Source organism: Oryx dammah, unplaced genomic scaffold (assembly GCF_014754425.2).
Source record: "Oryx dammah isolate SB20612 unplaced genomic scaffold, SCBI_Odam_1.1 HiC_scaffold_20, whole genome shotgun sequence".
Classification (NCBI taxonomy): Eukaryota; Metazoa; Chordata; class Mammalia; order Artiodactyla; family Bovidae; genus Oryx; species Oryx dammah.
This window is the reverse complement of record NW_024070204.1, coordinates 46,729,358-46,756,964: the sequence shown is the minus strand read 5'-3', so window position 1 is coordinate 46,756,964 and position 27,607 is coordinate 46,729,358. Positions and strand designations below refer to the sequence as shown.

At 45.6% G+C, this 27,607-nt stretch overlaps 1 protein-coding gene across 1 annotated transcript; it reads right to left on the bottom strand.

Moving 5' to 3' along the window:
* Positions 1-27,607, bottom strand: SNX18 (sorting nexin 18). The gene is made up of 2 exons (XM_040262519.1): positions 25,782-27,607; positions 1-1,152 (listed from the first exon to the last, which is right to left on the bottom strand). Exons 1-2 carry the CDS (start codon positions 27,406-27,408, stop codon positions 899-901), a joined length of 1,881 nt encoding a protein of 626 aa, XP_040118453.1. The 5' UTR covers positions 27,409-27,607; the 3' UTR covers positions 1-898.

Genomic DNA, 27,607 nt, shown 5'->3' with positions numbered 1-27,607 from the left:
TAAGAATTAAAACCAAGTGTGTATTGTCACTGATTCTGTGCTCATGTCCCCAACAGATTAGACCCCTTCTCCGGGTTGTAAGACATGTTCGATTAAATCTCCACGTCAAGTTTCCAGGACACTTGAGTGAAGAGACTAGGCTACTGCAGCACCTAAGGGAGCAGAGTGGCACCACTTTCTTCCCTAACAGACACCCTATCTGAAGGTGAACTTGAGGCTCCCTCCTCTGTGCTCGCCAGCATCCATCAGGGGACAACACTCGCTGGGCAAACTGGTGACAGCTGATCCTCCCACCCTGCCCCCAGTGCCAACAGGAGGTTCCCAGCAGTTCGTCATTATGTGCACTGGCCTTTCACTCTTTCCATCAGAAAACTTGTGGTTGCTTTAAAAAGGGGGTAGGGGGTGGAGAAATGAAAAACCAAGAGTCTAAAGGCACAAAGTCGCATAGCTGCTCTAGTTGGAGTTTGTAAACAGAGAATAGGCTGAATTTAGGTAATCCCAATCTGTGAGAGTAAAAAGGCATCCACAGCAGGCTTTTAACCAGCCAGCTTCTTTGAGACCCTTCATGGGTTTTGAGGTCTACAAAGTATGCACTAAAATACCCATACTTCAAAAAGCAATAAGGCAAATAGTATACTCATTATTCCAAAAGTTACAATGGTAGTGTAGGCATACAGAGTATAATTTAGTTACAATGTGTGGCACTGTTTCTATTATATAAACATATTAACTGCTTCTTTCCTACATAATTATATATTCAGCCCAGTTTCAGTTGAACACAAAACCATCCTTGTACCACTGCTGATAGTTGGCAATAGTTCTTTGATAGCAGTTTGTATTCTGCTGTAGAAATTATCCTTGAACTGAAAAAAAAAGTCCACAATCCAACGTCCAGTCATTAAACACTATCATATTTGTGAAGAGCCTCTTCCAACTTCTGCGTCACTTTTTGGAAAAATATTATTTGTTGTTGTAAGAAATGCTGCATTTGTGATTTAAAGTCTCTTACTCGAATTTGATGGAAGTGGTGAATTTCAGCCAAAGTAGCAAAAGAAATAGTGTTACAGCGATCCTGAATGCCATCAGCCTTTTGGACTTCCATCTTCCCTTCTTCCACGTGTCGCCTACTCTCCTTTACTTTGGTAAGAGCTCCTGTAGTTTAAAAAAAAAATTAATTAAAAAATACATATAAAAAAATAAAAAACACATATGTATCCCAGTGTTACAGCTACATAGTAAACAGAATGTTGGGCATTATAAATACTTGCCTGAACTATTTTGAAGTCCTTTGGCATTTAAAGGGGTGACTATAATTATTTATTAAAAAAGAAGAAATCTGGTAAAGTTTCTGAAAACACCTCCACTGCTACAAATTCACTTATCAAAACTAGCCTTTGCCATTGACCAAACAGTATGTTTCATCTCTTCCAATAGCAGAGATACTATATACTACAGACAAAAAACTGCAAAGAATTTTTCCTAAAAAGACAAACCAAGAAACTCTGCAATTTTAACATTCTTAAGGGACAAAGTGTAACACCACTCTGTATGTGTGTGTGTTAGTCACTCAGTCACACCCGACTCTTGGCAACCCCATGGACTAGCCTGCTAGGCTCCTCTGTCCATGGAATTCTCCAGTCATGAACACTGAAGTGGGTAGCCATTCACTTCTCCAGGGGATCTTTCCAACCCAGCCATCAAAACTGGGTCTCCCACACTGCAGTTAAGATTTTTTTTTTTACCGTCTGAGCCATCAACACCACTATATACACATATATTAAGAAGGTCATCTCTAAAGTGGAGCATACTGCATGCATGCCTGATTCTGACTCCACAGTCTACCAGCAGATCTGTACCTGTAGCATAATGGCCCTGTGCAGTAAACATATGCCCCCTTCTCTTTACAGGCTGTAAAGATCAGTGAGTGTTGAGTTTGCCCTAATGGTGACCTGGGAATTAAGCCAGAGGTGTCATAGCCTGCGGCCGAGAAACATCACCAGAGGATGCGGGGCCTAAGGGGTTGGGGGTGGGGTGGGGTGGAGAGGATGGTTTCTGTGGCAAGTGCCACATGAGGGCAGATCTTCCCCTAGAAGCACAGTCATAAAAAAAAAGCACAAAAGCCTGAGGATGCATAGGAGGTAGGAAAAATAAAGGCTATTCATATGTTCTTAAAAATGAGTGATGTTCAAATCACTTGAGCACAGCCAACTCAAGAATCCAGATTCCTGACCCCATATGTATCCATTCTACTGAACCATGATGAAAGACGAGAGAAACACTTGGGACACCAGCCTTGCTGGTCTGAGGATGTGATGATGCTAAGTGGAGGGAAAGGTAGCCTGTTTAGAAGGCAGTGGGGAAGCTGAGCAACTTTGTTGTGGAAATGTTGTTTTAGCCAATGGTGAAATATACAGGGGAAAAGTCCTGTATCTAAATTTCTTCAAATCTACAAAATAGAGTAAACCTACTATTAAATAAAATCCTTAAACCCTTTTTTTTCTGCACAACTCCAAGACCTGAGAAATTAAAACTCATCAACAACAAATGTTACAGATATAAATGTATGTATATTTGTATATTTTCATTTTTCTATTCTAAAGAAGATCTTTACCTGAAAAGCGGGAGAGCCCTGGAGCAGAGAGAATACCCTGCTTCCCCCGTGACCACACAGTGGAGATGTCGTCCATGTCAACAGGGCTACAGGAAGACCCCTACCCAATCCCCTAAGTAGCCATCACCTTGAAAACGCGGCCCTATTAACACTTCCCCCACAGCAGACAAGACTCAAGAAGCAATGCAACCTGCCTGCCTGTGGTCTACATGAAACAGAGAACACTCCTCCTCCTTAGAGACAGAAAAAAATAACTTCTTATAGCGAACTTATGTTCATTATATTTGTACAAGTGTCATCGTTTATATACAAAAATTGAAGTTGAATAAGCTAGGAAAGCATGAGACAGAAAAAAAGAAAAGAAAAAATTACCTAAAAGATGACTGAGAATATGAAACTATGAAATTTACGTTGAAAATGGTTGAGAGAGAGCTTGCTGTTACTGTTTAGTTGCTAAGTCGTGTCCGACTCTCTTTTTGCAACCCTGTGGATTGTAGCCCACCAGGCTCCTCTGTCCATGAGATTTCCCGGGCAAGAATATTGGAGTGGGTTGCCATTTCCTTCCTCAGGAGATCTTTCTGATCCAGGGAAGGAACCTGTGTATCCTGCTTGGCAGGTGGATTCTTTACCACCGAGCCACCTGGGAAGCCCAAACAAGGCATCAAGAGAGCAGAGTCTCAGGCGATCTGATTTCGTGTGATTCAGGGCCGAGGTGCCAGCTATTGAGCATGGAGGACAGGCACTGACACCCTGCCCTGCACAGATCCCTGGGCAGCCGTGAAGCGGCTGGGCAAGGGAATATGCTGCGAGTGTCACTTGTTCCAGTCACTGGAGTCCAGCGCAGAGGAACTTAGAAACCTGGCCCTGAGCAGTGCCAAGGCCAATGAACCTGCAGCTCATCCGCCTCCAGATGAGATCACCACCTTCTCAGAAACGACATTTTATGAATTCTATGACACAGACCTGCAGACGTGCATCTGTAAAAACCAATTTACAAGTGAACAAGCCTGACGTTTTCACAACCTGAATCACATCAGAATACATTTTCAAAACTCCTGGACACAGTACAAGTATTAAATCTCTCCAAGGCCTAAAGACCTTTTGGCATTTGTCACCTTCAAGCTTTCTGAGTGTACATACTAAAAAGGAGCTGTGAATTGAAGACTCACTTTTCTCCCAGCTATGAGTTTATTTTGTAAATAACACAGAGCCCTGAACAGTTGGGTTTCCGAGGCAATACCCTCAGCTCATTTACCAACATTTGTGGAGGGCCTGGCTTCCCCAGTGGCTCAGCAGTCAAGAATCCACCTGCCATGCAGAAGCTGCAGAAGACACGAGTTAGATCCCTGGGAGGGGAAGATCCCCTGGAGGAAGGCACGGCAACCCACTCCAGCATTCTTGTCTGGAGAATCCTCATGGACAGGGGAGCCTGGCAGGCTACAGTCTGTGGGGTTGCAAAGAGTTGGACACGACTGAAGCAACTTAACACACACACAAGGACAGCACAGAGCTGGCAAGGGGGATGCACATGGCGGGGCTCACACCAAGTGTTCAAGTCCCCAGCCTCCGGAACTCTCAAGGAAGGCACCTTGAGAAAGCACGCTGCAGACCAGCACACAGCCATGACGTGAAGTGAAACAGCGCTGCAAAGCACGGAATTCTGCACAGGAACTGACTATGGCTTTTTCCAAGATAATGTAATCGTGTCACAAGGGAAAATGCTTGGAGGACCTGCTCTGTGCCAGGCAGTGCTGAGGACAAAGGGTGCCAGGATGGGGGCAGGAATAAGCGGAGGTAACAATAAAAGGGAGCTGCCTAAAACAGTCATATATGTGAGGCACTTTCTGTGTACCAAGTCTAACCCTGCTACAACTCTGCTACAGACATTACTGCTGTTTCACAACAAGGAAACTGAGAAAGCCACCCACACTCTTTGAGCCCTGAAGTTAGCAGTAACCCAGTAAGAGGTGGGAGAGATGGGATCTGAATGCAGACTTGAAAGCAAACACCACAAATATTCAGGAAAGAAACTGGAGACTGAAGAGGCAAAAAGGCACAGTGGGCTGGCGAGCAGGGTGCTGGGGACAAGGGCAGGGGCTCCTGCCCTCCCCTTCTCTCTTTTCACCTTCCTCGATGGTCCCTGGCTTTTATTCTGACGTGCACATCAGGAGAGCTTGTGAGTATGTAAAATAAACCATACAGGTGTTGAAAAGTTCCCTCTGGAATCTTAGTAACCTCATTCAATTCATTAATTGTGCCTGTAAAGCCTTTTAATATGTATAAGATGTCTGATTTTCTTATCTTTGAAGCATATAATTAAGGTGCTACAAAAAAAATCGAAAAGGCAGCACATATTTCATTATTTGGAATTTTAAACTCAAACTTACAAGGGGGGTGGGGGGTTTTGTCTTCCCCCCATCTCCCCCCTTCTCACTAACTTAGATTCTCTTGGAAAATTATATAAGTCAAGAACTATCACCAAAAATAGTAGCATACAATCCCTGGATGGGCTTTGCCTTTGTTTGCTCTAGTGCAGTTGGATAGCCCAGCCAAAAATTATTTTGCAAAATAGGAAGAACAGAACAAACCACTGAAGAGAAGCACCCAAAGGGCAATTTCACTTGGAATTTTGGTTTAAGGCACTTAATACAATTCAAATCTATTAGCATAACGCATCAGGATTCCAAGGAGCAAGGAAACAGGTGAAACATGTTTATTAGAAACAGACATGGTTCCTATTTTAGGGACTCAAATTATTTTTTGAGGTGACAAGATTTACATTCCTGAAACCATCAAAGACCTACACAAGATAGAAAATGAAGGTACTGAACAGCATTCCATAAACGTACACACTGGGAGAAGAGGGAGTGCTCGGTGTCATCAAGAAGATTATGTCTTCACTAAATTGGACCCGTGAATTTGGAGCAAATTTTAAAACCACAACGTCTTTTAACTAAACTGGTTAAACTGGTTTCCCTCCAGACCCACCTTCTGAAGAAAGATGATTAACAAAAAACAGGCCTGACAGAGATATACTTTTTGAAAAATCGAAAGAGTTCCCGAGTTGACAGCAATCCTGTTCTTTAAGCATCTGGCTGTTACATTTCAGGATGGCAACCCAAAGACCTTGAACCCCAAGCCCCCTCAAAAGTTATCTTAAGTAAGTCAAAATATTACTAACAGTTAAAAAATCATTTCCTTCAAGAAGAAAACCATTCTGTGTTTAAATATTCACCTCGCAAGCCTCTGATTAGTTTTTCCCATACATTTTTAACAAATACTAAGGGTTTAGTGTGTTTTCTTATGAGAAAGATAAAGTCAAATCATTCAATAAGCTAATTATGGAAGTTAATTAGTTTACTGTCTGAGAGTATACAGAAAAAAAGAAAAAACCACCAGGGAATTGATGAACAGAACTACTTTCTGGAGTTTTCCTGAAGCTCTCCTCTACCCCACTTCTACCCACTGCACTTCTAAACTCTGGCTTCTCTCAAGGTCAAAGTGGGAACATACTTTTCCAATAGAAATGATATTACAAGCATCCATTAGATATAAGTAAAATAGTTTTACTATTAGAACTAGGACTTAGGTTTTGTCACAGATGGTGTATTCTTGCAGTTTATTTGCCAATTCTCAAACTGGGAATTATCTGTACACACATCTATGCTTCCCGTACTTCCAAATCTAAAATATTAAACATCACAAGGCAGAGATAGCCACATTTTCAATCAGTTTAGCTTCTAAAGAGTGAAGCGTTGGAGAAAGAAAACTATTGGGGGCAGGGTTAAATCCCTACAGACTTGCTACTTCTAGGATAGCTTCAAATACTAACTTGTAGCCTACGAATCAATTGCAGAGGTACAATGTAACCAGCTGCAGAGTTGTAACAAACATTACAGCATATTTTAAGTATTCTCTCAGCTCTACCAAACCCAAGAGGAGTGTAAATAAAAGCTAGAAACATGGCCCAGAATCTAAAGACCAAGAGGAACACATACTTTTATCATGCTGTCAATACAAAAACAGGCAAAGGTTTTCAAAACCTGTATTTTTTTTTTAACTTTATTTTGTATTGGGGAAGAGCCGATTAACAATGTTGTGATAGTTTCAGGTGAACAGGGAAGGAGTTCAGCCATACATATACATGTACCCACTGTCCCCCAAAAGCTGTACTTTGACAGTGGCTAATTTAGGAGGAATCTAACCCCTACCAGGCCTCTTCTGTCACAAACATCACACTGTCACCCTGCTTTTGTAACAGTAAGGAAAATCAAACAATAAGAGGGAGAAATAATAAAATAAAGCCTAAGGTGAAAACTGGTTGCTTCTGGATTAAACAAAAGACCCATAATACTCATGGGCACAGCAACTGTTTTAAAGTGAAAAAAAAATTAAAAATAGGAGGGATCAGAGGGAAACACATTTCAGAGTAGGAACACAAGTATATAACTACAAAATTATTTTTCGGGCTAAAAAACAAACAAGACAAACATTATATGGGGTTATATATGGACAAAATAAGATTTTATCAAGAAAAGAAAATAACGGCAATTATTAAATTCTGACATTAAATAAGAAGAGGCTGAAATTACAGAACAATGAACACATTCTTCATTAAGATACCAATAACAAGACAAAATAACAAGATAATACATGAAAAATGGTGCAGCCTCCCCAAGTTATACAACTAAAAATAAATTCTTAAAGGGTATTTATTAGAAGTACAGGAAAAGGTATTCATGAAAGTGGGCAATGTATCTCCATCACACCCATGACTGTGCTCCCCAACAGGCAAAAGCAATCTAGCTCCCATGCAGGACACTGGGCTGAGGTGGACACATTGCAGGTGTTTCTTCCTCAGGGAATCTCTGTGGTGGGGAGGCAGAAAGGAGTACAGAGATGCGCTTCCCAAGTGGCATTGGTGGTAAAGAACCTGCCTGCCAGTGCAGGAGGCATAAGAGATGCGCGTTTGATCCCTGGGTCCGGAAAGATCCCTAGAGGAAGGCATGACAACCCACTCCAGTATTCTTGCCTGGAAAATTTCATGCACAGAGGAGCCTGGCGGGCTACAGTCCATGGGCCTCAAAGAGTCTTTTCATAATACAGTGTCACCCCTCCTAAAAAGGCTTCCAGGCTGAGAAGGGACTTGAAGCTGAGCACTCAATCTAACTATTAAAACAGCTGGACAAAGCATTAGAGGATTTCCACAGGATAGAAAGTTCACTCAGGAACTGATCACCCTAAACCTTTATTCCAAACGATGGAGCAGGACCTTGACAGACTTCCTCCTCATCCACCACTCCACCTTGGCAAGGTACCCACTGGGGAAGCTGGAGAACTGAGTCCTTGGTAAGAAGGGCAGAGTTGGGTCTCTGTTGTTTTTTTTTTTCTATGAGCTATAAGGTTGTGAAGGTTAGATGAGGTTTTGGTAGTTTTTTTCAGTCTCTCTAGCAAGAGGCTGTGACTTGTCCAAAGTCCCACAGCTAATTCCTGGCAAAGAACTCGCCCTTCCTACCTGCCTGCCAGCCCTGCCACTTTCCACTTAACATTCCAGTCAGGGCCTCTGCTCCACTCTGTTGAAAAGGGTCCTTCCCTTTCTACATTTGGAGTCATAAAAGGAAAACTAAACCAGTATTTCAACCTTGCTTTAGGACCCAGACTTTTTTGGCATTCTTAGCTGACTCTGTACATGCAAAATTCCTAACTGTGTTCATGTTGATACTTACTGAAATTACCCAGGCTCAGAGAAAGGCACTTTGCCTGCTTCCCCATCACCAAACCCAGCAGAACTCATGTCCTAACTTCACTCCCACTCCTCTTCTCCCATGTTCTGGTATTTTACCAATGTGAACAGAATTTTAAAGTATGCTCAGGCCAGAAGGAGCATCCTAATTCATAACCCACATGCACTCAATTTTAGAGGAATGATACTACGCATGCTTGTGGGGAACACAAAATAATGACACAGAAAAGAATCCAGTCACATGACTAAGTTCATTATTATTATAACCTTAAAGGGCTCAAACTCATAGATTAATTACAATCCAGGAAGTCAGCACCATTTTCAAAAGCATCACATTATTTACACAGCATGCCATTAAATTATGTACATCAGTAAAACTGTTCAGGAAGCATTTCATTGCCATTTTGTTTTTTCTAGAATGAGAGCACTGACGCTCTGGTGTCATCTAGTCAATCAGAACTTGTGAAGAATAGCCAACAGTCAGGAACGGTCTTCTACTTCTTTAAATTTTGAGAGCAATCGCTTAGGGAAATGTGTTTGGAAAATGTACCCAGTTTTCTTTTTAAAAATATAATGTTTATTGTTTCCCTTGCAATTTAAAAAGTAATACACATACATGTAGAAAATGTGGTAGGATTTCAGGCTTGGCCAGAGACTGCCTTGCTCTGGAAGGGATGTCTGAGCCCTAGAGAGCGAACAGTGATGCCAGGGCAGAAGAGAACAAGACAGCAGTTAGGGACAGTCAACCAGCCGGCTCTCTGTTGCCCTCAAGCAACGACAGCTGCTCAACCCTGTTTTCAGAGATTTGCTCATTCTGTGTTACATTTGTCAGTTTTGATCGGTTCCGTGAGCTGAACTATAAAGCACATTAGCAAATACAGTTACACTATAAACTCTGCTGTATCATCTCCTTCTGATTTGCAGAAAGAAAGCACTGCCCTGGCAACTTCTGACCCAGCAAAACCAGAAAGGGGCAAAAAAAAACAAAAACAAAAACAAACAAACAACCCACTCACGTACTGCAGTGCCTCAGACATTTTAACCGGAGAGGCTCTCAACTCAGTTGAAGTTATCTGGCCTCCCTTCAGTTTCTCCGGGTTCCCTCCCCTCCACCTTCACCTTCTCAGGCTCCCACCCTACCCCCAAGGCTTGCTGGCTGCTCCAGAAGCTCCCAACCCACTAGTTTCTGCACCTGAACTTTGCCTTCCTTTCCTTAACCAAATCTCTTATTCTCGTATGCTTTGTCCCTCCTCGGACCAATTATACAAAAGGTTCAGTCACTAAGCAACAGGGATCCAAAGGCTACATTTTCTTCCTTTAAAAAAAAAAAAAGAATTAGAAGAAAAAAGTAAGCACTTCATTTAATTTTGAAATCATGAATGTGCCAAGAACATTAACAAGATTTTGTCTTCCTGGGACCCTGCCCCAGAAAACCCAGGCAGTGAGGCACAGAACAGGAGACAGGCTGAAGGGCACAGGGACAGCTGTACAGAAGCCGGGTGAACTAGACCTGTTTTTCTTCATTCCCTGGTACTTGTAAAATGTTGAAAGAAAATGCTAATTTGGCCAACGTGGCCTATTTTGCTCTTATCCTCTCATCACTGGTACTCACCCCCCTGGGTCCCTGCTAACTCCCCAGTAACTCTTTCCCCCTCCACTTTCCTCCCTCCTTTTGGTTTCTATCCACCCACTCGTTGACTCCTCCTTCCCCTCTCTCTGCTCCAATATTTACTTTTTGATTTTTTTTATTAGTAAAATAGCTCCAAAAACAAAGACTGATATCTACATAAAAGGAGCAGGACAGGATGGCCATGCATCCAGGCAGAACAGTCCCATGTGAGCACCTGCTCTATGCAAAGCTGTAGTCTGTACCCCGCATGTCTAGTTTTTTTTAAATCTTTAACCTGGAAAGAAAAGCAAGGATGACTCTTATTTTCAGAGGTAGACAAGAGGCTTAGGCAAGGTAAATAACTTTACAAGGTGTCACCTACATGTGAATCTGGGTCTGCTTCCTAACCCACGCAGTTCCTTGTACCTGCCCAACTGGGGCTGCCTCCTGCCTGAGATCTCAAAGCCCCACGGACCAGGCTCAAAACACAGGGCACCACACCACACCAAGCCTCCAGAAGCCTCATGTTGGGATAAGCAACCCATGAACCATCTCCATGGAGAAGGAAAGGGCAACCCACTCCAGTATTCTTGCCTAGGAAATCCCATTGACAGAGGAGCCTGGAGGGCTACAGTCCATGGGATCGCAAAGAGTAGGACACAACTGAGCAACCCAGCAGGCACGCATGAACCGCCTCCAGGCCCTCACAATTCTATTTATTCCTGCATCAAGTCTGACTAAGTGGGCTCCAGATTTGGACCACGTAAATAAACTTGAGAGGGTGCAAATAGTACCACTGAACTCGTCAGTGAGAGCAACTTTTTGAAGGGACAAAATGTCCCTAGAGCCAAGAACTATCAAAATTCAAAGATACAAGTAATTTAAAATTCACTTTCAATTCACAATGAGAACTCTTGAGTCATTCAAAAAGAAGAGAGAGGGGCAGGACCAGAATAATAAATTACAAAAAAAAAAAAATAATAACAACAACAACAAAGACCTGATTGCTTGATGATGAAAAAATCACTTAAAGAACTCAGGCCTCTACGTTTTGGTCCTGAAGATACAATAAGAAGCTGTTTGTTCTGGTAAAAGTCTTATTATTTCCTAATTAAGCAGCCCTTTTAGCTCCATTCAGCAATCCCCAGAAGTGTACAGGCAGGATGACATTTAGTATGAATGAAAACATTCACTGGAGAGCACCAGATCTTAAAACATTGGATTACTTCTACTCATTATGTACATACATCCATACAGCTCACCTTGTTCCAGAAATGAAGACGGAAATCACGTGATTATATCTCTCGTGGCTCATTTGTAGCATAGGTTGTTCTGTTCACAGCTAAGAAATGTTATATATAGTAAAGGTTCTTGTGTTTCAGCTTATATTAAGTATTAAATACATGATAAAGATACTAGGATGATAGATTCAGGAGAATACTGTAAAAACAGTGTTTTTATTTCAGAAGACTCTGGATACAATGGCGAAAATGTTGATGTGCCTATGGCCAAGCAAATCGAGATAAAGACCAAAATTTGAGGATAATAAAAACATGTATCATTTTCTTTCTTAAAGGTTTTCTACCCACAGAATCATAATAAAATAAGGTAGAAGGAATATTCTTAATAATCATGAACATACAATAAAACTCAAATAAAACAACAAATGCTATAAAACAGAATCCATAGTGTGGTTAAAATTCAGAGAATACACTTGATGCCTGAGGTGCACAGTGGATAGTTCCTAATTCCTAATTCTTTTGTTTCCTGATATACATGCATGGATATTGGTCTGTACAAATAAAGTGGCAAGGCAATGGCACCCCACTCCAGTACTCTTGCCTGGAAAATCCCATGGACGGAGGAGCCTGGTGGGCTACAGTCCATGGGGTCGCTAAGAGTCAGACACGACTGAGCGACTTCACTTTCACTTTTCACTTTCATGCACTGGAGAAGGAAATGGCAACCCACTCCAGTGTTCTTGCCTGGAGAATCCCAGGGATAGGGGAGCCTGGTGGCTGCCGTCTATGGGGTCGCACAGAGTCGGACACAACTGAAGTGACTTAGCAGCGGCAGCAGCAGGGATATTTGCAAGCCGCCAGTACTTTGGATTTAAATGACCTTTGACATACAACAAAACATACCTATACCTAAGACTAAAATGGACTTTGGAAACTACCTTTAACCAAAGGTAAAACCTTAAGTTTCTTTTTTTCTAGGATGATAAAGGGAGGCCCAAGCTAAGAGGTGGCACAGCAGTAAAGAATTCGCCTGCCAGTGCAGGAGATGCAGATGCAATCCCTGGATTGGGAAGCTCCCTGGAGAAGGAAATGGCAACCCACCCCAGTATTCTTGCCTGGAGAATCCCATGGACAGAGAAGCCTGGTGGGCTATCGCCCCTGGAATCGCAAAAGAGTCAGACACGAGTGAGCACACACGCACGCAGACTAACATAAATCTAATAGAAGCTGCTAAGCAGACAGGCCCCACTCTACGGGGGAAGAAGAGAGTGAGGTGGCACCGGCCCTGTAGAAAAGAAACAGACACATGAGGCACACATCCAAAGCCAGACCCGTGATTCCCAGGACTGCTTCCGAGAGGGCTGCAGTTACTACTACCGTTAGAACAATATTTTTAAAGGATCTTTTTCTTTCTTTCAAGTATTCTTCCCAAATAATATCTAGTTTTTAACTTTAGAAATGTAATTGTAAACCCCAGCGTTACCAGCAGCTACTTAAGCTCTGGTGGGTGCTAAGTGGTGAGCAGCCCAGCATTAATGCCTCCCCTCAGTGGTGTTTGCTGTGGCCATTATGACTGGCACTTCACATCACTTTACAATCACTACACTTTGGGGATGATTTCTAAACTTAAGAACACTCTTGGCCCTGGGGTGTCCCTGCTTTCTGCCAATGGCGGGGACCAGGTTTCCACTGGCTGTGACTCTTTACTCTGGCCACATTTAGACTTCCTGAACCAATCATAAATAAACATCTGAAGTCAAAACAACCTACAAATAGAAATACAGTATTTTAAAACAGACATAAAATATAACTCAAAAAACATGAAAACTTATAGATTACCATGCTGACATTTACTAGCATTTATAAAGATTTCTCACTGCAGGCAATAGGTGGGCTTTTGTGAAAATCACAAATGGCAATATAACGAAATATACTAAAAAGTCCAGAAAATGGGATTTTCTAAGGATCACTTTAGTCCCATTCCTTCTCTTTAACTCCAATCTTTCTTTTCTTAAACCTACCTATTTCTATTCTTGGCATCACTACTTTCTGTCACTCAAACTTAAAACTTCAAAGGTAACTCTAAACTCAAGCTTCCCTGGTGGCTCAGTGGTAAAGCATCTGTCTGCAATGCAGGAGATGCAAGACACGTGGGTTGGATCCCTGAGTCGGAAAGATGCCCTGGAGGAGGAAACGGCAACCCACTCCAGTATTCTTGCCTGGGAAATCCCATGGACAGGATAGCCTGGCAGGCTAGAGTCCACGGGGTCACAAAAGAGTTGGACATGACTTCGCAATTAAACAATAACTCTAGATTCAAGAGAGCCACCCCTCACCAGTCCTTCCACTCTCCCTGACAGGTGTCTTCAGTTCACCTGCTCTTTCAAAGCCTGCCTCAAGCCTGGTCTACTAACAAGCCTCTGCAGGTCTGTACTCAGCCAACAGGAGCAGCTTCCTGGGAACAAGGTTGCACTCGGGGACGCACGCCAAGCGCTCACAGTTAGGTTCTGTGGCTCACCGCCTTCCTGCCTGCAAAGTGGGGATAATGAGAGAATTTACCTCAAAATCTTCCATGATGTTTAAACAGATATAATCCAGTGCAAAGCACCATGCCTGGCACACAGAAACCCTCAAACATTTGCTACTTTTATCACAATTCAGAAGTCACTCTTCAGTTTCAAACCTTTAGTGGCTGCTGACTGCCTATAGGATAAAACAATTTTCTAGCAGGCATCCTACCTATTGTAGCATAAAGAGTACTGATCTCAGGTCAAGGCTAAAAGTGAACTCAAATCCTAGGTCTCCTTATTAGCTGTGTGATCCTGGAAATCACTCAACTTCCTTGAGCCTCACCTGGCACCCAGTTGAGTTAAATAGCTACACTGGGTTGAACAGCATCTCCTCCACATCCACCTGGAACTGAAACTGTGACCTTATTTGGAAACAGTCTTTGCCCACATAATTAGTTTGGGTGAGGTTATACTGGATTGGGCTTCCCAGGTAGCTCAATGGTAAAGAAACCGCCTGCCAATGCAAGAGACTCAGGTTTGGTCAAAGATCCCTGGGGGAAGAAATGGCAACCCACTCCAGTAAGCCTGCCTGGGAAATCCCATGGATAGAGGAGTTTGGCTGGCTACAGTCCATGGGGTTGCAAAGAGTCGGACATGACTGAGTGACCGAGCATGCAAGCACAAGGTCATACTGGAAGAATGGGCCCTAAATCCAATGTGGTAGTATCCTTAAAAGAAGAGGAGATGAGCACACAGGGAGACTGCCAGGTAAAGATGGAGGCAGAGACTGGAGCCATGAGTCTACATGCCAAGAACCGCAAGGAATGCCGGCAACCACCAGAAGCTGGAAGGATCCTCCCCTCCAGCCTTTGCAGGGAGAGTGGCGCTGCCGATGTCTTCACGTCAGACTTCTAGACTCCAGAACTGGGAGAGAATAAACGTATACTTTTCTTAAGCCACGCAGTTTGTGGTTAATTTGTTACAGCAGTCCTGGCAAACTAATTCAACAGCTAATCATTAATGCTTAGAGACATATTTGCCATAGAAAATGGTTATTCCAGGTGTGACACAAAGAAACTGAGGCTGAGCGAAGCTCCTGGTGGGAACTCAGCCCCATAGGGCTGAGGTCCAGGCTCACGACCACTCTGCTGTCACACCCACCCCTGAATAGAATTAGATGCAATGGATGTGACTGCCCAGAATACTGCTGCTCACACAGTAAGTACTCAAAAAAGGTAGCAACAGCCACACACACATCAACTCCCTAACCTGCCTGACCTCCAAGTCAAGGGTCAGCAAACATTTTCTTTAAGGGTCAGACAGTAAATATTTGATGCTTTGCAAGTTGAGGCAAAATCGAGGCTTATATAACCATAAAAAAAAAATATATATATATATAAATATATATATATATAAAACACCCTTAAGCTCAAGTGCTATAAATGAACAGGCACCTGGGTGGTTTGACCTGTTGGCTGCAGACCCCACTGCATCGTCTAGCATCTTTGCTGGCAGCTCCACAGGCTCAGTGTGCAGGGCATTTTATTCTCCCTGCCCCTTCCCCCACTCCTGTTGGCCAACACCTCCTTCTGTCTCCTCTTCCCCACCCCCAAAGACATCTTCTCAGTTTAGTGTTTCACCATTTCTTGCCTGAATTATTGCAACAACTTCCCATCTTGCCCCACCCCAAGCCACCCTTCACACCTGTCACCAGGACTGCAGAACCGAGCACATCAATACCCCTGTTAATCTTCCATGAGGCTCCCTCCATCACCTCCAGCATCAAAATCACAAGGACCTTTCTTAAGAACACCAGTGTCTAGGCTACATGTTCCCGCCTTTCAGATTCAGTGCATCCAGAAGGGGCCCTATGTCCGGCTGCAACCATGCCAAGGCTGATGTGAGAGGAAGCCGGGTTTAGTCCCTGATTTTTGTACTTATGGTTCCCTCTGCCCAGAATGCCCTTCCCTGCACTGCCCACCAGGCAAACTCCCAACTGCTTTTCAAAACTGTTCTTCGACTGAGACAGGGAGGAGCCACCCTTGAACTCTGCATAAGTAACCACACCTCCTCTTCCTACTTCACACCATGGCATGTGCTAGCATGCCTGTATGGGTCACACTGCATAGTGACAGCTAACTCACCTGTCAGCCTCCCTCAGTGACCTAAGCTCTGGGCATGGAGCATATCAGCTCTTATATGCTTATCAAACCTATCCTAAAGCATTCCCAGGATCAACCATGCACTGTCCATCAATGTTCCTCCAAAAGGCAAAATACAACTATCTTTCAAAGAGAAAACCAATGCTACCACCCAAACCTCTAACACAACCCTGGACTCTCACGCACTATTATTACACAGGCACTAAGTTAGATCCACCTCTGATTTCAGTTTTCTGCACACACACTCTCCCTCCCTCATGGAACTGCAGTTTCCCTGAGGGCAGGCACCTCCTGCTCAACACTCACACCCAGTACTTTGTGTATCCAAGTCACTCAACACCCTGAACACACATGCTCTAATTCACATGTTTTGAATTAAGCAAAAGGGACCCCAGGGAAAGAGTAGTATCACAAAAGCTTACCAAAGAGGAGAGAAACATATGATTTTAAACACCAAGAATCAATATAAAGTTTAATCATGAGGTACATAATTTTTCTAGCACATAAAATGAAGCATTTTCAAAATTCCTCTCCTCCTCCCAACTCCAATGAATTTTGGAAAGTCATTTCATAGATACTTAAGTCTAAGACTTAACTGCTCACATGTTCATGACTTCACCCATAAAACACATCCAGATCCTATCTTTATTTCCTGTACACTTTTAAATCCTGTTATCCATCATCATATAAACAGAAAAACAAAAACATTCTATAAATCACAGAAGAAATCTATTTCAAAATTAACAAAGAAGTACTTTGGAGTGCCTACTTCATTAATTCAACAAGCATTCATTAAGTACTTACTATGCATGTATGAAATAGTGGAACTTTATACTTGAGGAACATAAAAATGATCCCTGCACACTAACCAAGCAACATACAGTCTCTGGCACACCAGTCAGCATTCCATCAGCAAAGATGACTTAGAAAAGGGCTGGGATACTCCAAGGACAGGAACCTGGGGCTTGACTGTGAATGCGCTGGGTGGAAGAGATGTGGAACAGAATGCAGGCACCTGTCCACCCTCAAGGATTACACTCAAATCCTAATAGCCCATCCCCACCCCTGTGTCACTCACAGCCTCCCTCATCTCACTTGATGGAAACTCCACTCTTAGCATTGGTGAAGCCCAAACCAGACTCACTCTGAGTCTCCGCTTCCTTTCAGGTGCCACATCCGTTCCTTTAGGAAAACCTGCTGATCCTATCTTTAAAATCAATCTAGAGTGAAATCTCACTGTCTCATCATCTCTCAGCCACATTATCAGATTTACTGGCCCCTAGCTCCTACCTTTGGAGAAGGCAATGGCACCCTACTCCAGTACTCTTGCCTGGAAAATCCCATGGATGGAGGAGCCTGGTAAGCTGCAGTCCATGGGGTGGCTAAGAGTCACACACGACTGAGCGACTTCACTTTCACTTTTCACTTTCATGCATTGGAGGAGGAAATGGCAACCCCCTCCAGTGTTCTTGCCTGGAGAATCCCGGGGACATGACTGAAGCGACTTAGCAGCAGCAGCAGCTCTTACCTTTGACCTCCCCACCCTGCCTCATCCCTGCCCATTCTCTTCTCAGCACAGCAACTGGAGTAAGTCTATTAAAAGGTCTATTGGTATATCACTCCTTCCTTCAAAACCTGTAATAGCTCCCGACAAACTAGGGCTTTCACTCCAAATCCTGACAATGACCTATGAATCCCTGTCAGTCGAACCTTCTGGGACCTCACCTCCTACTCAGACTCTCTTAGCACCCGTCACCTGGTCTCCCTGCCATTCCTCGGCAGGCCCAGCACACACCCACACTAGCACCTTCACTCTAGCTGAATCTCCTGCCTGAAGAACTCTTCCCCCATACCTGTTTGGTTAACTCCCTCACCTCCTTAAATCTCATCTTCTCAACGAGGCCTCGATGATCGTGCTTTTCAATATGTGCCTCATTCTGCCTCCTGCCTCCGCAAGTCCACCTGTTCTGTTCCACTTTTATTTTCCCCCTAACATATACCATGAGGCAGGTGACTATCACTGCACTCCAGACTCAAGCTCCGGGGTCACCTGGTCGACCAGCATCGCCCTGTGCCCCTCCGGCTGCAGAGACCAACTGGCCCAGCCTTACCTGGGCCAGGCCACCGCGGTGGGCAGGGAGAGGGTCTTCTGCACCCAGAGCGCCTGTGGCTTGGCAGTCTAGCCTATTTCTGTGCCACCCTTAGGAGCGTTCATCCCCCTCGGCCCCAAGGTCCCCCAGTGACCTGCTCTGGAGGTGGGGACAGGCCCAGACTGTACCATTGAGGCGGGTGGTGGGCACACCTGGGTCCCGGTTGCCAGATTCTTTCTGACCGAGGTGTTTTTCCCACTGCACTCTGGAGGTGGGGACCGGCCTGGGTCATGAGGGGTGACCCAGAGAGGCTGGTGTGGGTTTAGGTGCGGTTCCCCGAGAGTCCCTTGGACAGCAAGGAGATCAAACCAGTGAATCCTAAAAGAAATCAACCGTGAATATTCACTGGAAGGACTGATGCTGAAGCTGAAGCTCTAGTACTTTGGCCACCTGATGGGAAGAGCAACTCACTGGAAAAGACCTTGATGCTGAGAAAGATTGAAGGCAGGAGGAAAAGGGGATGACAGAAGACGAGATGGCTGGATGGCATCACTGACTCGATAGACATGAGTCTGAGCAAGCTTTTGGGTGATGGTGAAGGAGAGAGAAGCCTGGCATGCTGCAGTCCATGGGGTTGCAAAGAGTCGGACACGACTGAGTGACTGAACTGAACACATACCAAACCTGGACACACATTACTCAGTGTGTGTTTTTCTTTGTGTCTCCACCCTGCTAGAATGCAAACTCTACAAGGGTGGTGATCTTTGCTTTGACTTCTGGTACAACCCTAGCATCTTTACTAGTGTCTGATGTATGATGGGCACTTAAAAATTTGTTGAATAAAATGAGGTTTAGCTTTCAGAGGATCTCATGAATAAACTGAATGATGTTAAGCTCCCCTCCCCAACCAGTGTCTCCCTACCTGCTAAATAACAAATAAAACTTCAGAAGAAAAGAGTCACATCACAGTGAGAGATACAAAGTTTCAAGGAAAGGGAGAAGAAATGAAATGTGGACTAAAATTCGTTTAACCGAGCTACAAATGCAAGATCAACAATACAAGACTGGCTCTACGCCTGAAGAGGAGACAGTATTTAGAACTCAAGGTGACTACAGCTTGCAGGAGGGAAAACAGCCGATCACACCTTCTCTCTCTGGTGTCCCTATTAATTACACCCTCATCTGGGTCAGAGGGAAGCTGCTCCAGCCACCCAGCACGCCTTGGCGTCAGAACACCTGGGAGCTCTCATCACAGGCAGGAGGCCAGGGAGTCATCACTTTCACATTTGCAACACCTGGCAGGGGAAGCCCTGGATGCGTGTTTTCTGATCTGAACTAAATGTGTGTGACTTTTCTTTCATGCCAACCGATAAAGGCTTTTCATGCCCCTAGATTACAGAGTCACATAAACAAACAGAATGCTCTTGAAACTAAGCCTGAAACAAGGTCAAAATGTTCACTATATACTTTGGAATATTTTCTTTTCTTTTTTTTGGAATATTTTATTTTCAATGCAGGAATGATGCTATTAAAAGGGTTAACCAACAAAACGATATCTAGGAAACCATGAACCTCATAGTTTCAGGTGATAGAACTGAAGCTCAGAAACGCCAGCACTTGTGCAAGGACACAGTAATTTGGAGGAAGAGAGAGGCTGACAAGAGACAATTTACATAAACCCTTAATGTGAACAACAGCAAACTGGGGACTCCAATCACACCAAGGATTATTCCTCTGTCACCATTTTCCCTGGTGTGCAAAACAACAGCTGCATTAAAATACAGCACTCAACTATTGTACCCGTGACTCTATGGGGCTTTATACTTTGTCTGCAATTCCGGTGGTAAAACGCCGCCTGAAGGGATGATAAGATCTCTGGAATTGTCTTTTAAGGGAGAGTATCTCCCATCTTAAAAGTACCTTTATACTTTGCAAAATCAATTGCTTAGTGAGCAACTAAGAACCGTAACATTTGGTCCTCGTGATGACCTTATGAGGAAGTGTTCCCTCTGTCAGGGAGAAAATGGGGCTCAGAGAGGTTAAAACAGCGGCCCAAGGATCCCCTCACATCTGGTCACCCAGATGTCGGGCTGGCCCATGGTGACCGGACTCTGCCGTGGGGCTCTAGAGCCAACTCAGCCCCTCATCAGACCCAGACCAACCCCATCTGCTCTGTGTAGCCCCGGGGACTCTCAGCACCCTGGCACACAGCTTCCCTGCCACCAGTCAAAAGACTCCGTGATGGGACTTCTCTGCAACAACAACAAAACCCTCCATGAGGATCAGAGTCCTGTCCGTCCCTTTTGCAGACACAACTCAAGTCTGTGCTCTGTAAACACTGGATGAAGAACAGTTCAGGTCTTCTGGGCACAGTCTCTCTAAACAGAGCTAAGCGTTACTGTGCTGTGCTGTGCTGTGCTGTGCTGTGCGTGTGTGCGTGCGTGTGTGTGTGCTGTGTGGGTGTGTGTGTGTGTGTGATCATCATAAATAGAGAGCAAATTAAATCTAATTTGATATGAAACTTTAGTTTTAAAAAACACTTCAAGAGACAGCAGATTATTTAGCCTGAAAAGAAGGAATCTGTTTAAGAAAAGTGTCATGTTGGTAAGGGTTGTTTGGGTTCCACATGGTCTTTGAAAATTCAAAAATGACCAGATAGGAGCCTGTGCATACGACACTTCAAGAGGACAGACAGTCCAGCTGAGCCCAGGATTCCGCAGAAGACCGTGAGTGGAAGTTCGGGTCCCTGCCACCTCTGGGCTCTACAGCGACCGGCCTAACAGACCAGACTTCCTGACACGATTCTGTAGAGGGCTTCAGGGCTCAAAAAAGAAGTCAGAGAAACCAACGACAAGGTGCTGTGAGCAGTGTCCCCACCTAGATTGTGACCAAGACATTCGGTGGCCAGTCACACTGATGCTTTAACCAAGGGATTCAGTCATCTATAACAAAAACCCCAAAGGCAACCTTGTCTCCACTAAGAAAATACAGATTGGGCCAAATCGTAAGGCTGGAACTGAAGTCTCCTTAAAAAATAGCTGGGAGTGAATTGGGGAAGAGAAATGGTACAGTTAAAGATGAGAGTAAAGCAAAAACAGTGAATGACCTCAGTTGCTAGCCCAGAGGTTTCAAAGTAAGGATGAGCTTGTAAACAGCCCGCTTAATAGACCTCTTCTCTGTATTTCTGGCACCACCTTCTCAGGGCTATGTTTAGACACAGGAGAATGGGGAGCAGAGAGCGAAGGGCTTGCAGTGGCCCAGTCTCACCTCGAGTGCCCTGCCGGGACTCTGGCTATCTTTAATTAATGTCTGAGGGACAGAGAACCAACCCTCCCTGTGCTGACAGGAAGCACAATGGTGAAATTCTACCCACAAGACTGACAGGCTCACTACTGGTGTACCATTCCTGAGGTCCTGGGGTTGTTTTTTGTTCAAAAGAAAGCTCCGTCTGGACCATTTACAGATGGCAGTGAAGTAGACCCTGCGTGTTTAATTTACGAGCACAGAAAACAGGACTGCCTGTTTGTCTGGTTCTGCATCCCCACTTCACATACTCAGACTATACCTACCAATCACTTTTACATGATTTTATACCTTTTCTCTGGAATACAATTTCCCTTTAAGTCACTGCCTCTGGCTATCTAGTCCAGATTCATAAACAAAGATGAAACCAACATTTCTCATCATCTAACATTACAGTCTTTCCCTTTCACAGAATTCCCCAAGAGATAAGCCCAAAGCTTTTAAACCACCATCCCTCGCTGCCTTCCAGATTAAGCTTCATTAAATACCAGAGATTAATCATATCTTTGGAAACAGAATTGAATATGCTAAAAAACTGATAGTGAAATATATTCTACACACCACACGAAACTCACTAACACTGGCATTATAAAAGCATATAGCAGGCAGGGATGATTAAGAGGAAGGGGATAAGAGGCTGCCATTTCAAGAAAAGCAAATCAAGAGCACAGGGTTACAAAGCTCACTGAAAGACCTGTGTAGGCTGGTTATCAGCAATCAATGAACAGTCCACGAACAAAGAATTTAAGGGGCTCCTGTGACAACAAAGCAAAATATGAATAAAATTCAAACAGGTTCTGAATTCCATCTACTGTACCTCAGACTACAGAAAACTGCCTTCTTCCTACACTGAACTCCATGAACCAAAATAGGTCTGTTTATCTAAGACTTCATCAGTAGATTTTTTTAAAAAATCAGAATTCTAACATTCCCTTTTCACTGAAGGAAACACAAGGCTCTCTTCATTTTTGCAGAAAGCACTTATACTAAAACCATTATTAAGTGTAAGTGGTTTCAGTACTAAGCATGGTCAGTAAACCCCAGTTGACCACACTGCAGGGTATTTACGTTTTCCACCCTCTTTCTGGAGATGGTTCCTTATGAGCCTCAAATGCCATCCAGAACCCAGCTGGGTTCTCTGAATGGGCCAGGAAGGCAGGCTGCAAAGCCGGTGGACTTCCTCCCGCTGGACAAGTATTCAATGATTGGGTACCCAGGATGTTCTGTAGAGAAAGATCTAGCAGGACCTGTTTCCCTGCCTACTTTTTATCCCTTAAGTCCATATAGAGAGGGGATGCCAGGTGATAATAAAGAGAAAAGAAAACTATCTGGAAGTATGCGAAAAGATCATCGATTTGCGAGAAACCCATGACAGGGTGGACAGTTAAACTCTGGCCAACAGTCCAGCTCAACACAGTCCAATGGGAACCTAGAGCAAGGAGGGAAACAGGCCTCATCTCTGTTGTCCAGTATGGTAGCCACTGGCTATAAAGCACTTGAAGTATAGCTAGTATGACTAAGGAACCGAATTTTTAAATTTTTTATTGAACTGTAACTAACTTAAAGAGTTATGTGTGGCTTACACACTCAGCACGGAAGAACTCAGGTCCAAAACTCTGGGAAAGCTGGCTGACGGCAGCAGTCTCCTGGATAAGAAAGAGGCTCCCGAGGAGTCTAATGGTCACATTCTCTCCCCCAAGAATTAAGGGAGAAAAAACTAATTAACACCCCTTCTTAACTGCTTTAGTAATCAAAAAGTACTTTCTCATCTTTTTCTGACTCAAGTGAATGTGGGTCTCTTAATATATGATTGCGTGCGTGCTAAGTTGCTTCAGTCGTGTCCAACTCTGTGCAATTCTATGGACTGTAGCCTGTCAGGCTCCTCTGTCCATGGGATTCTCCAGGCAAGAACACTAGAGTGGGTTGCCAAGCTTTTCTCCAGGGTAATATATGATTAGAACATGTAAAATGTAAAAGGGATAAAACCACTTTTCTCTTACTGAAAACAACAAAGACAATGTAAACTTTGGGCCAAATACTTACAACAAAAGATCGCACAAACTGCTTAAAGATTTTCACTTTTTTTTTTTTGACTCTTCCATCAAAAGTCTCTGTAAGGCCTACAATGATTATGTTTTGAGATCCTGAAGGAAAAAACAACTTGGAAACAAAATTCCCAAGTGCTCAGATGAAGATTCATTCCAACAGCAACTGTGTAGTAGGGGCGGGAGGGGGATGTTTCTTCTGCTCTATACCATCATGTGAACATCCAGAACATGTTCAAAAAGCTTCAGCTGGGCTTAAAGCTCATCTGTATTCTTAAAACGGCCAACACTAGCATCCTTGATAAATGCTGGCTGTAAACAAATGCTTTTAGCTGTATGCATTGCACACTACAGCTCTAAATGGCAGTACATTCTAAAGACATGTTATCCAGGGACACAGGCTCACTGTACATCACACACCAAGGCTACAGCAGAGACAAACCATGCTGAATATCAACAGATGTTCTTTTTGAAGTTCCTGAAGATTATGTTTAGGGTCCTTGAATTGTTTAAACAACATAAAAATGGTACTGGTTTTAATGAAGGAAGTTTCTCAAATCCCAATAGGAGACAATTTTAGTTCTAGTGTTAAATTAACAGACTACATATAAACTCAAAATAGACTTTATGGCAAACATCAAGTATTTTCTAATCACTTCGACAGCAGAGCCACTCAACAAGGCTGTGTGTGTGGTCTGAAGACAGGAAAGCCACTGAATGAACGGATGCTGCCCTGTAGTAGCCAGTCACCTGTGTGTGACTGCAGGAGTCTGCACCTGGCTCCACCCTTTCAACTGTTTACCAATAATCTGCATAAAGTCACAGAAACATGCAAAAAGGCACCCAGCACTGGATCCAGAATGATGTAACACAGTGGAATTTAAATGTTAGATCCTGCATTAAAGGCTCAAAGAGTCAGTTGCACCAGCACCGACTAAAATATCAAGAATTCATAGCAATTTATGCAAAAAAAGGGGGGGTCACAGGGAACAAAGATGCAGGTTCAATGCAGGTCAACAGTGATACGGCTGCCCAAACAGCTAATTTAACCTTATACTGCACTTACAAGATGTAAATTGTCAAGAAAGTTACTGTTCTCCACTGAAACTAGTATTGCAGATGTTTGGGGCAGTGCATTTTAGCAGGGACTATACAAGCATCAGCATGTTTGCAGGACCCCGCTCTGGGGAGTTAGAAGCCTGTCACCTACTCGGAAGAGGCAGGAGTGCAGCAGAGGGGAAGGAAGCTGCTGTCCCAAAGGGTCTGATGGGCTGACATGACGAGGAAGAAACTTACTGTGTGTGTTTCCAGGCAACAGAAAGAGAATCAAGAGAGGCAAACTTTAGTTTAATACCAGGAAAAACAGGTTAAAGATCTGGGTTGTTTGTAAATGGGCTGTCCCACCTGAAAGGGCAGCAAGGGATTCATTATCCAGGGCCAGGAGGTTTCCACCCCCTCAGGAAGGTGGTTAGTGACGTCCTCTTCCCCTCCCCCACACTGAACCGAAAACCTCAGCAAGGCTGCCTCCCCACTCCAACCCCTCTCCAGGCAGGCTATCAGAATGCAAGCCAGCGAGTAACATTAAGGCAGGAATTACTGCTCTAATTCTGCTCTATTTTCTAAGAAAACAATCTGCAAACTTCAGTCTTTAGGGACACTAACGACGACTAAATAAAACAAGCTCTGACAGTTGGGCAGCTAACTCGCTGAGAAACACTGCTCTCAGACACAATACTCAGACCCTATACATTCTGCATGGCTTCCGTACACCCTTTTCCTAAATAATACTCTTAATTTCAGTTGGTTAGTAGATACCAAATTGAAAATGACCAAGCTTAAACAGAGTAATTTTCTTAAAACTTCCTGAAATTTGGCTGAGTCTTTTACCTTATTTTACAAAGGCTGCAAGCAAGAAGCCTGTGCAGGAAATTCCTATGCCGCCCCATTTAAGTAGTACCTACAGAGAACTGACCCTAATTTCTCTACTAATGCAGGGGCTGAGACGAGCAGAGGGGCAAAAGCAGGACTTACCTTTCTGCAGATATCCACTCTTGCCCCTGATTTCCACACTTCCCGAAACCCACGGCTAAGTGACACTGCCAGTGTTCAAATGGATGCCTAACATGGCTTGGGTCCCCTTCTGACTCTACCCTAGACACAAGATGACCGATCCCAGAAGCTCATTACCCAACTCTTCAAACTCTAAAATGATAGCACTGTTGTCAAAAATGCTCTCCCAACCTTCTCTGAAGAGTGTACCCGCAGCCTGTCTGGAAATACTTTAAGGAGGAAGCTACCAGCCCACCATCCACCCTACCCTTGGGGCGCCGCCTGGCTGCCCACATCCCTGCGGGGATCCCGACCTGTGGGATATTAATCTGAAACAGACAATGGGACTTCTGTCAAAGTGACCCTCTCAGTCTGAACAACACATCCCACACTGTACGCTCTTGAGGCCAGGCTTTACCTTTCTGGACGTGGATGATGTCGGGGAAGTTGGCCAGGTGGCCCTGATACAATGCCAACAGGTCCATGACCGGGTCCAGGTCTTGCCTGGGCTGCTCGGCGAAGAGCTCGCCGATGGCGTCGTAGGCATCTCCGGTGAAGGCGATGGCCTGGTTCAGGCCGGCCGAGAAGGCCTGCTGGTCCAACTCAAAGGCCTGGCTGAGGCCGCGGAAGGACTGCCCCACCCTCTGGTACTCCTTCTTGAAGCCGGTCACCTGCTTGCGCGCGAACTCGTTGGCTGTGTGGTTGAGCTGCAGCGCACTGTCGTCCATCTTCTTGGTGAAGCACTTGAAGCCTTCGATCTTGCTCTCCACCTCCTGCAGGTCGAGGGCGGCGGCGGGGGGCGTGCTCAGGGTCAGGAAGAAGTTGGCGCCCACCATCTCATCCTTCTCGGCCTTCCTCTTGCCCTGCTTCCAGGCCTTCTCGTCGGTGCTGCTGGGGCAGGTCAGGAAGTGCTGGAAGACGTCGCACTGTGCCAGCACCGGGTGGCTGGCCATGTGGTTCATCCACCAGATGAGGCCCTTTCTGCGCTTGGAGATGAAGTCCTCCTCGAAGCGGCCGGTGGCCTGCTTCTCGGGCAGGTGGGGCACCGAGATGACGGGGAACTTCTCGGCCAGGCGCGCATACAGCCAGTCGAAGTGCTTGTAGCGCCGGTGCACCGGTACCTGCGTGTGCGTGGGCACCAGCTTGTACGAGATGTAGCTCTTCATGCCCTTGAACTTGGTCTGCTTGGTGGGGTCGTCGATGGTGCACTGGAAGGGATAGGGGTTCTCCTGCCACTCGGGGCCATAGGGGCCCAGCACCACGCACAGCTTGTCCCCATCCTTCACGAAGCCCGACGCCTCACCCAGCACGAAGGCCTCCCCGCCCGACTTGACGAAGGTGGAGAAGCGGTTGAGGTTACGGCTCACGGTGGCCGAGCTCTTGGCCCCCGACGGGTGGTGCTGCGGGGGCGCAGAGCCGCCGCGGGAGCCCAGGGACAAGTCGGAGCGCGTGGACAGGCGGTAGCGGCCAGCAGCGCCGACGCCCCCAGACGACGAGCCGTCGAGGTCCGGGTGAGCGCCGCTGCCCAGTGCGCCCGGCTCGTCAGCCACGGTGGAGCTGTCGTCCCACTCATCGTCCCAGTCATCGTCGCTACCCTGGCTGGCCTGGTAGCCGCCGCCGCCGTAGAGCTGCTGCGGCGACGGCTGCAGGGCGCTCCCGCCGTACGAGAAGCCCGCGCCCGGCGGCTGGAAGGTGCTCGCCGGCGGCGCCTGTTGCGGTTGCAGCAGCGGCTGGAAGGCGTCGGGTGGCGGCTTGAAGGAGGTGGGCGGCGCGGCAGGCAGGGGCTCGAAGCCGCCGGGTGGCACGTTGGCGTAGCGGGCCGGGGCGGCCGGGCCGCCGTCGCCCGCCGGGCCGGGCTCGGGGGCGCGGATCACCTGCACGTAAGAGGCCGGGAAGAGGCCGCGGTCTCCGCGGCTGTTGATCCCCTCGAGCCAGCCCTCGATGTCCTGTTCGCTGCACAGGCTCAGCACCTCGTGCTCCCGCAGCGAGATCTCGCCCGGGTTCTCCGACCTGAAGTCGTAGAGCGCCCGGGCGCGCAGCGCCATGGTCCCGGCACCCCGGCGGACTGCCCCCCGACCCCCGGCGCCCTGAGCCTGGCGCCCGCCCGAGGGACCCGCGGTGGTGCCCGCGCCCTGGCGCGCGGAGGGGAGCCTCGAAGGCAGTACAGGCTCCTGAGTCCCCACCCGCTGGTCGCGCCCTCCGCGCCGCTCCGCTAGCAGCGCAGACTGCCGCGCTGGGCCGCCG

What these genes read in the sequence shown, in the direction of transcription:
- SNX18 (XM_040262519.1), bottom strand. Translation starts at nt 27,408, where the DNA reads ATGGCGCTGCGCGCCCGGGCGCTCTACGACTTCAGGTCGGAGAACCCG. An exon ending in CATCATCCACGTCCAGAAAG is followed by an intron (nt 1,153 to 25,781) that starts GTAAAGCCTGGC and finishes TTTAAACTACAG; the next exon opens with GAGCTCTTACCAAAGTAAAG.